Source organism: Tasmannia lanceolata, unplaced genomic scaffold (genome assembly GCF_043159265.1).
Source record: "Tasmannia lanceolata isolate RefF3 unplaced genomic scaffold, GAP_Taslan_0.1 ptg000008l, whole genome shotgun sequence".
NCBI lineage: Eukaryota > Viridiplantae > Streptophyta > Magnoliopsida > Canellales > Winteraceae > Tasmannia > Tasmannia lanceolata.
The window spans coordinates 22,339,379-22,349,866 of record NW_027518685.1 but is presented as its reverse complement, the minus strand read 5'-3'; the positions used below and the strand labels follow the sequence as shown (position 1 = coordinate 22,349,866).

The following is a 10,488-nucleotide window of genomic DNA, read 5'->3' as shown; positions in this document are numbered from 1 at the left end:
GCGACCCAAAGACACCTCTCCACCATGATGGGGGCTCCGAATACAGCTGTCTCGAGTCCCACTCGATGGATCAAAAGCCCAGTCCGATTCCCCAGGCGCACACTGACCGATAATTGCTGTAGAAGGGCCCCCGTATGACACGTCAGCAGAACCGGGGTTATTGAGAGGGGACAAGAACGTGATGCCAAAACTTCAGCTACGGACACGTGGAGACATGATATTCGCGAAGCGGTCAGATGGTTGCCACGTTAATAGTGCAATAAAAAACGGTGACTATAGGAAGGGGGGTTTTGCCACGTCAGCCTCGATTTTCACCTCCTCTTTTCACCGAATTACCCCGCTATTTAAATGCTCCGTCCATTTAATCTTAAACCCCGCATTTCACCTCAGATAGAAATTGGTGGGTAGATAATGATGAACATCTGGTCTTCCTTATATACACGCTACTTGATTTATTTTGCACCAGGCAATTGTGAAATAGTTTAACAAAGTGAGGTGCCCTGAGTAGGGTATTATGACCCAAGTTGTTCTGCCCTTTTCCTTGCTCTGTTTGGTTGCTTGTAGATGGGTGGGAGATTAGGAGGAGAAGAGATCAAAAGGAGATCAAAAGAAAATCTGTCAACGGGAAGATTAGTGGTGGACGTAGGGAAGGTTATTTGGTTGCTTGAAGATTTGTGGGAAATCTCTCATAGTCTTCTCAACTCTAAAATAGAGATCTTTCAGTAATTTTCTCCTGAAATTTCTTCTTTTTAGAAAAATGTGGCGAGAAGATTTAGAGGGTGGCACGTCATCTAACCGGCTCCCGACAACCCCGGTAGTCAAAGACCTCAAAATTACTAAAATGACAACCAAAAATCCTTCGGCAGATTAAGAGTAGGTCATTCCCCCTAATTTTTCTCAAAACAAGCAACCAAACAGAACATATTCTAAGGATTGCTTGTTCCTGATATTGTATCATCTTTCTTTAGTTAAAATTCTGGTAGGTGTCCGCTTAATCCCAGCTTAACCATAAAAAACAGAAGGAGAATCCAACAAGGAAGCTTACGAGTTTTTGATCCCTAACCTAGCCTTGTACAGCCTAGAGTCACCTCATCCTAATGGAACGGATAGTCACTTTGAAATGCAGCTCGCGTACCCGCTGTTGCATGAGAGAGCAGCGACCTCAGATGACTTGAATGAATAGGACAAAATCAGTTCAAAAGTGAGCCTATGTGGCTGCTCTCTCATGCAACAGTCGGTCCACGAAATGCCCTCTGCCATGGTCCCTAGCAAATCCCCAGATAAACATACGAAATGGTTGGTAAAAGCAGAATTTTGACAAGTACAGGTATGTATTCCCTGTAACAAAACTTTTATATTTCAGAGTGGCCGCCCATTGAAATTGAGGTTGTTTCGGCAAAGGTCAAAATGTTAGAATTTGACGAAGTCCTTCCCAAACACAAACATGGCATGCCCGACTATGAATATTAGCCCAATTGAAGAGCTACATGATGCTAAATTGGGCATATCTATGAGAGAGTAAATTTCATGAAATATCCACACACACTATTTGAGAAGTCATTTCTCTCGTAAATTTAAACACCTCAAGTTTGCCGTTCATACAAGCAGAAGCACAAGTTTGCTACCATCAGAATTCCAAACATAAGGGCTAAACTTTCATATTATTGAAAACCTGACAGTACTAGTTTTATTCCATAAGGAAAACTTAAGCTCGCAATACTAGTTTGGTTCTAGAGGGAACAGACACATGGTAGTGTAACAGAAACAATGTTGTCGAACTCATTAACACTACACAGAAAAAACAAACACCAAATCATGCTAGCAAGCGTTCCTCAACTGCCAGTTTGGATAAAGTATGACAGGAGAGAGGATATGAAAAACCAAGCAGAAAAATACTGAAATATCTCGAGGCATTAACCCACAAGATCACTTCTGGAACCACGAAGATAGACCAGTGTGATACACTTCTCTTAATCATCTGCATCAAAACAGGATGGGGGTGAGTTAGGAAAGACAGTAAAAAGGAAAAAAAAAAGGATAATTTGATTTAGTTTGAACTCACCATTAGGGGAGCGGGAACCTGTTGCAGAGAAGTCAGAGGAAGCCATTGGTATGGAAATTGAGAGCTGGGTTGTTGAGAATGAAGTTCTATTGGATCTCTCGTCTTCCAAATCTGACCATGAATCTCTGGTTTTAGGCCATTCATCGAAGAAAGGTCGTAGGGATTGGCTTTCCTGTTTCACAGGCTCAGGCAAACCAAACTCACTACCAAAAAAGCAATGCTGCTGTTGCTGCTTGGTGAGTGAAGTGTTAATGGAGCCAAGATCTTGCATAGTTTGCATCTGAGAGTAATTGTTCTGCACGACGGAGCCGTTGCTTTGTTTTGATGGGGGGAATGAGGAGACCCTATATGGCATCAGACGCCATGTGCTGTCGAGCGAAGAGTCCATCCCAAGACCCCTCACACTTCCAGAAGCTTCAGAAAAGAAACTATGCTCATCCACCTCTCCTTTGAGACCATGGAGATACCTGCACATTCCGGTCAGGTAAGGGAAGCAATCGGGGCAGAGAACTTAAAAATTGCTTCTTCCTAATATTGAAGGCATTTTCTGCTTGTAAATAAATATCAAATACATCATCTTTAATAAGTAAAAATTGGATATATCTCCATTCTAAAAGGTGTTTCACCGAACTCTGTAATGTGTACACAAGATTTCAAACCCCAGGCAGATGAAGGTAATCTACATTAAGGCCCTGTTTGTTTGGGATTGTGGCAGTAGCCGAGTAAAATCACAATCGGCTGCCACAATCCCAAACGAAAAAAAGGGCGGCCTAATGCACGAGGCTCCCGCCAATACGGGGTCTGGGGAGGGCTAGATGTACGCAACCTTACCCCTGCTTTGCAGAGAGGCTGTTTCCGTGACTCGAACCCGTGACCACGAGGTTACAATGGAGCAACCTCACAATGGAACAATCCCAAACAAACAGGACCTAAATTTTCAAGCATAGAAACAGTAGCAAACAAATATTCATTCAAACTGTATGTCCATTGCACACTCCAGACATGCCTCACCAATCCATCATACAGCAATATTTGTGGACACGGGCACGTGTCGCATGTCGACACGAACGAGGAGTGTCGGACACGGCAACACCGAAAATTTAGAGATGGGGATACAGCTAAAACAAAAGGTGTGTGTGTGTGTGTGTGGATAGATAGATAGATAGATAGATAGAACTTGTGGACACAATCAGATATAATGGGTATAATATTGGAATTAAGAGTTGGTCAAGGGAGGGAATATAACAATAAACATTAGTTAAAGAGGAACTAAAAGAAGACTTTATAATAAATGAAGAGTCAATAATAAAAAGAGATAAACACAATATTCAATAAAAGACCAAAATGTCACGCTTGACACGGTACAAAACATGTTGACATACCCATATTAAGTATGACAATTCAAGCAGTACATTTACAAGTGTCGAAAAGAGTGTCTGCAATAAATTCAAAATGTCGGCTAAATCGTAACATTTACTAATGTCGGCTAAATCATAACTTTATAGTGGCCCTCTTTGGATACCTCTAAAAGTTATATGCACATAATCTTATATGCAAAATGGTTTCGAAGTTAAATATGATTATTTCAATGATTTGTGGACACATATTTATACATGCATACATATAAAATTACTGATTCATAATAAAAAATAATATGATAATCTTTTAAGAAACTCATAAATCTTAGGATTAAAGTAAACTATAGTCTCAAAGAAACATGAGATAATTAAATAACGATGCATTCATCAATCTAATCTAATTATCTTCAGTATACATTGTTCACTTACCAACTTCTCCAAAAGCTTAAGCTGTTGGAGAAAGGCGTTACTTATCTTTTATACTTTAACACTCCCCAGCTCGTGTGGCCCACTAGGCAAACACGTGGCAATTGTGGTCTCACTTTGGGCCGACCATCGCATGTGGATTTTTGCTATCCGGGAGGTTTGAATTCGAGACCTTGGGCTCTGATACCATGTTAACTTGCCAACTTCTCCAAAAGCTTAAGCTGTTGGAGAAAGGCGTTATTTATCTTTTTATACTTTAACATACATTAGGCATTGAAAAAGAGAGATCAATAGAATATAATGAATATAATAGTAGAAGAGTGATTGTTTAGCATTTTAGGTTTAAGGGAGGGTGCAAAACAACAAATTTTAGTAAAAGAAGAGTTAATAATAAAATAAGAGTTGGTGATAAAAGAGGAGCCAAACACAACATTAGATAACAAATAGTATTTCACTTGGCACAATACAATAACGTCTCAATGTGACCATTAGGTCTGACAATTCTAGTAATACGTTTACAGTGTTGAAGCGCATGTCTGCTGAAAATTCAGAGTGTCAGCTAAACCATAGGATTATTTGCAAATAAAAGTTTTAATAATTTTAGAAATGATAAAGTTAATGGCTTCCAAAGAGGCCTTTATGTCCCATTTGCAAATAAGATAAAATAATTTTATTGGGAAATAAGGACTGATTTAGGTTCCACCCAAAGAGGCGCTAAGCGTATAGAACATCACAAGACCACAAAAGCCAAAAGGGATTGCAATGGCATGGGCCCAACAAAAACATTCAAATTTTACGCACATAAAGTAAAAGTAGGGTGAACTTTGCTTAAAATAACAAAATTGCAAGAACTCAAGAACCTTGTTTTTAGGATATAACTGCGTGACAAGTCCAACGTGAAAAATCCATGTTCCAGTCCAGAGAATGGTTTGAGACACCACTGATGAACTCATTCAAAATTTTCATGTACATTGAAATATGGAAGTATCAAGGTACCATGTACCTGTCAAAGAAGAATTTATGAAGCTAAATATTTCACATGATAAGTACAAAATACCACTGTTTACTGTCCTATAGGCCATAACAATGAACAGATACAACACCAATCTAAGAAAAGAATGACCAGAGCTTCGCATACTAGGCTTTCCAAAGAGTATCAGCTTCGGAACACATTACTGATGGAACATTTCAAAATCCGACAGGCGTCAGATGGGTCTACCAACTTTCAGTTTGGACATCCATAAAAGCTGAGTGAACCAGCATCCAGAGAAGCTTCAACAGAGGGTCAACCTCCACATGTTTACAGGATCAATTATATCTAAAGCCCAAACTAGTAGCAAAATTCACAAGTTATAGCCCACAGGACAGATCGTTCACTTTCTGTAATTACTAAAATAGGGTAAAAAAATTTCAGGTCTCATCTGCTTTTACACTGAAAAATCCCCTGTAGCAAAGCAGTTTAAGATGGGGAACCAACAAAGAAACTCTGATATAAGTCATAGAACTCCAAAGATTGCCTATAATTTTAAAAGATAAAAATGAATCTGCTCTTTCCGCATTTCATAATGAAAAAAATGTTAGCACTACTGGTGACTTGTCTCAAGTTTCAACTAGCACTACATCATCCTCCATGGTTCTAAATAAACAAACAGAACTGATGAAAATTCAGTCTAACGGGTGTTCTCCTTTGGGGCTGACGATGGCTTGTCAAAAAGCCTCGCACACCAATCATCATAGAAGGGGATTCCACTAATAAAATAGTGCGGGATTCGAAGCAACCGGACCTTCTAACAGTTCAATTCGAGAGGAACCATGACTCTCCTCAAAACAAAGTTACCTTTGCTGTAAAAATTCTCTTCTAATGCAGTAACTTAAATACAAGTACAAAGAGTGCCACATCATCAACCCATTTACCCACTAGCACCACAAATAATGAAAACTAACACCCACAACTCTAACCGAAATAACTATCTGCTAACTACTTTGTAACTACAAAATAAAGACCATAATAGGTAGGGTGACCAAGAAGGTGCCTGGTCCGGGGATGGCAAAGGATTGATTCTTGGCAAGACACAAGGAGCAAACCATGAATATAATACAGAATAGAACCCAGCACAAACTGTGACCTAGTTAAAACACAACTCTTCAACAAAATAAAAATTCTCCTTATTTTGCCATGGCCAATCCGGCACAAGGCATTTTAGGGATACTTGGTTGATAGCACTGAGAAACTGGGAAACAACGTTGGAAAATTTTGTCCCTAATTCTAAAGTGGTAGGTCCTCTGATATTGAGGCCTGATTTGATTCACGAGTTGTCTGATATACTTCTGTAGCCATAAGTGGTAAGGGTGAACTGAAAAGGCATCCACCATTCGTAGTATATTCTTTTTCTTTTGTAATAGATAGCGAATTAGTCAAGGACACAATGTCAAATAGTTAAGTTAATAAAGGTGTCAATCAGGAAAGTGTCAACTAAGTGTCACACCTTAGGTGTCATATTAATGATTAGTTAAGTTAGTCGCTCAACTCACTCTCATAAATAGGAATAGGCAGGCCCTATGCCCCCCAACTTGTTGATAATAGCCCTTCAGCTTACAGTCAACATCGACGGTTACTCTCTTGATAACTCTGGCAAAGGAGGCATTGGTGGCACTTTCAGTGACTTCAAGAGCAACATTATCTACTCTTTTGCTGGCCTGATTGGCCTTATGGACGCCTTTAAGGTGGGGATTCGCGCTCTCCATACGTGCCTAAGCATCTTCTTTAAACATATGGAAGGTAATCTTAAGGGGGAAGACTCTTCCAATATTTTGTCATGGGCAAAGGGTAAAAGAGATGGTCCAGGGAGGCTAGGCAAATACATAGATGAGACTGGGGGGACGTGTAAAGATAAGTTTTTATCCTTTACTCTAAATGCTAAATGGTCCATGGAGCCTTGCCAAATCGGATATGCTTAGAGAATCCTTGTATATGGAGCAGTCCTTACCCCCTGAAGCGAACTTGCATTCCCCTTGCTTTAAACAAAGTTATCCTCTACAAGAAAAATAAAAATAAAAATTCCCAGAAATCAATTTCTCTGCAACCAAAGGACCACTGCTAAAAGTCAAAACAAAAAATTGTAAGATTCCTCTTCTGCAACTAATTTCACAGAACAATGAACATGGTAATCAGCACTCTCTCTCTCTCTCTCTCTCTCTCTCTCTCTCTCTCTCTCTCTCTCATACCTTTTTCTCTTTTTTGACAGATTGCTACAGAAACAACTAAAATGGATGTAACACCCCCACCCCACCGCCCGGACAAAAGCATTTTACCAATTTAGTCACATATCTGCATACTAATCTCTCAGTGAGAACAAGAAAACCATTGACCAGCACTAGAGAAGACTATCATGACCAAAACATTTCTCCAAAGGAACTACGGAATTCAGCAAATATCATACAGATCCTAGAGACACCAAACATGTGGGTCCAGAAGAGTAGACAGGCTTTCTCACAAAAACAAAATTATTTGCAGTTTTCTGTCTCAAGAGAAACAGTTTTAATTCTACTACAGCAAGAAACAGTTTTAATTCTACTAATGCACTTTTTGCCAGCAGAAACTCTGACTGTTCTTTCCAACCTATGTTCATATGGCCAAAAAAATCCTATTAACACTAGACCCACTAGACACAAACCTACAAAGCAGATTTTAAGTGATGCAAATTGCAGAAAACTGCAATTTTTTTTGGCCATTGGGCTTTGACCCTTCCATCAATAAACCCATTTACCATTCATCATAAAATTGCAGAATCTCAATTCAAAATTAATTCCCATAGCTAGGTGATGAGATAAATTAAATACCTGTACTCTTTGTTACCCATTCCATAAGAAGTATCCATCTGCAATTGGGAAGGACTGTTACCAGAACACTGCCCCTGAGGATTGTTGACAGAGAGAGGCGATATGTTTTGGAAGCTGCTACTGCTGCTTCCAGCGGTATTGGTGAGTGAGGTCACGGTGGATGACGGCTGAGAGATGGTTTGCGTTTCCACAGGCTTTCTTGAACGGTTGCGGCCACGATGCATATGGCGTTCGCAATATTTGGAGTCAGGATACGCATCCTTAGAGCACCTCCATTTTTTTCCATCAGTTCTTCGGCACCTCCCCGGCTCTGGGTCTGTCTTCTTCCCATAAAAAGAACAGTAACCCACTGTAAAAATGATCTAAGAGCATAAGTTTCTTGATTCAACAAAGAAAAAAAAGAAATGAATTGCTAAAAAAAGAGATTGTAGAACAAGAAATGTCTTCTTCACTGCATAGTTATGTAAAATGACAAGCAATACATGAATGGAAAGGAAAAAAAAAAAACAAGAACAGTAAAGATGGAAATAAATAGCTATGCAGTGAAAATGGAAATAAATTTTCATTATAATTTGGTACAAAGCAGTGAAAAATCTCAGCTTTCTTCCATTAAAATGAACTCCAAAGGAAAGTTTCCAAATCTGCGAAACCCCCAAATAAACTTCCAATTACTTCCCATCAAATATGGTATGAACCCAACATAACTCCACTTTCTTTCCATGGATTGAACTCAAAAAACCATGTAAGTAACCCCTCATACGAGCACGAAAACTACGAACAAACAGTATTTTAACTCCCACCAATAACCCAATCTCACAAGATTAAATCAAAATAATAAAAAACCCAGAAAAAATACAATAAATCCTCATTCTTCTCTACTTCTCCAAAAAAAAAAAAAAAAAATCCCAAACAGAAACAAACGAAGTCACAATACAAAAACAGAAATCTCTCAAACCTATACCCAATACCGTAAACCAAAATCGTAATGCAACATCCATCAAAAGAAACCCTAAAAGAAAACCCTAAAACGACAAAGCATAAACCGAGAAAAAAAAACTTGCGAAAGATCATAAAACACTGATGAAACAAGCAAACCAAAAAGAATACCAACGATCAATATCAAAAACCAGCTGAAAACATTAAAAAAAAAACATTATGAAGAGAAGAAAAAAAAATCAAGCTGGAGAGTTGTTCCCTGCTTACTGTTGGGATGGTGGAAGAACCTGGCCGACACCGAATCCAAGCTATTACGTATCGGAAGTAACAGATCGGCCGGTACAGGCATACCGGCCATTATATACTTAAAGATCAGAGCTTGATGTTCAAGCTCCTGCCACTGAGAAACCGTAAACGGAGGCCGAATCCCAGTTCCACTGTTCATCTTCTTTTAGGGTTAGGGTTTATAACAAAAACCTTCTTCAGCAAAAAGCTGCAAAAACAAAAAGAACAAAAAAAAAAGGCTAGTCTGGTTCAGAGTTCAGACATATCCTAAGTGCAGGGAAATGAGGGTCTGGTTTGTGTGAGAAATGTAGGGTTTGGCCATTTTTGGATCGAGAGATTTTATGGGGCTCGGATTTTTGAATAAAATAAATGAAAGAGTCAGTCCTAAGCTCTTCCTAAATAGGGTGGAAGAAAAGAAAACAGAGCTCTCTCTGTCTCTGTTTCTCTTCTTTTATTTACTACTATATTTTATGTTTTTCAATACAAAACCTAAAAATAGATCTTTGCCACCATTAATGGAGACTGATTAACAGAGAGTTCTGATGAGAGAGAGAGAGAGAGATGAGGGGTTGTTGTCTGTCTGCAACTATGAGGATTTTTGTGTGTTGGGAAAGGAGACAGACAGTATCTGTGCCGGTGCCAAAAAATAAAAAGGGCAATCTACTAAAATTCCTCCCCTTTTTATTTTTTGAAATTAAGAATTGAAAAAATAAAGGAATATGATAAATTCGCACCCACTGTTGGATAATTCGCACCACTGTTGTAGTGAATATTTTGCAGACTTCAACGCTTTCCAACGATATTGGGTGCGAATTATCCTACAAGGAGTGCGAATTTATCATCGGGCAAAAACAGACACACACCCCTCCCACCACCTCTTTTTGTCTTCTCTTAATTTTCATTTTTGTATGAATTTTTAGATGGTACAATTTAAAGAAGACACTCTGATAAGCGTGAGATGCCTGATTTGGCCCCCACCGACATGATTTTCATGAAATCCCAACCATCGGATGAATTGCCTTTGACATGAACGGTCCAAATTCAATACTTAATAAAATTTAAAAGCGATATAAGACGAAGGATGTGGATAATGTTGACGTCAAGCTTCTATTGTTTACTTATTAAACTTATTACTACTTCCTCTATTGCTTTTTAATTTTTGGAAAAATTACATTTACACCCCCTCTAGTTTCTGACACATCCACTTCCACCCCTATTATTTAAAACGTGACAAATACACCCATGTAGTTTCAATTTGTTTAAGGTAGGCCCCATCAGCTGAAGGCTCGTCCAAAGATTGAAGGGTTAGGATGATCTGATGGAGCTGATTTTTTGGGCACACCCTATCTATGTCAGGGCCCATCAAATGAACGCTTTGGATCATCCAAACAATGTGGGCCTACATTATTTGGATGATTTTTTGGTAGTGTTTGGATTTGGGTATGGGCCCACATTATTTCGATGATCCAAAGCGTTCATTTGATGGGTCCTGACATAGATAGGGTGAGCCCAATAAATCAGCTCCATCGGATCACCCTAACCCTTCAATCTATGGACGAACCTTCAGCTGAGGGGGCAAAC

The 10,488-nt window shown here is 39.1% G+C and overlaps 1 protein-coding gene across 1 annotated transcript; it reads right to left on the bottom strand.

The window, feature by feature from the left end:
* Nucleotides 1–1,633: 1,633 nt before the first annotated feature.
* Nucleotides 1,634–9,482, bottom strand: LOC143884819 (growth-regulating factor 4-like). The gene is made up of 4 exons (XM_077388624.1): nt 8,890–9,482; nt 7,687–8,035; nt 2,063–2,529; nt 1,634–1,978 (listed from the first exon to the last, which is right to left on the bottom strand). Exons 1-4 carry the CDS (start codon nt 9,065–9,067, stop codon nt 1,971–1,973), a joined length of 1,002 nt encoding a protein of 333 aa, XP_077244739.1. The 5' UTR covers nt 9,068–9,482; the 3' UTR covers nt 1,634–1,970.
* Between the last annotated feature and the right edge of the window lie 1,006 nt (nt 9,483–10,488).

Excerpts from the sequence above, each read along its gene's own strand:
- LOC143884819 (XM_077388624.1), bottom strand. The coding sequence starts at position 9,067 with ATGAACAGTGGAACTGGGATTCGGCCTCCGTTTACGGTTTCTCAGTGG. Across the intron at positions 8,036-8,889 it reads GTTCTTCCACCATCCCAACA|TGGGTTACTGTTCTTTTTAT; the intron begins GTAAGCAGGGAA and ends TCATTTTTACAG. Across the intron at positions 2,530-7,686 it reads ATGGGTAACAAAGAGTACAG|GTATCTCCATGGTCTCAAAG; the intron begins GTATTTAATTTA and ends CGGAATGTGCAG.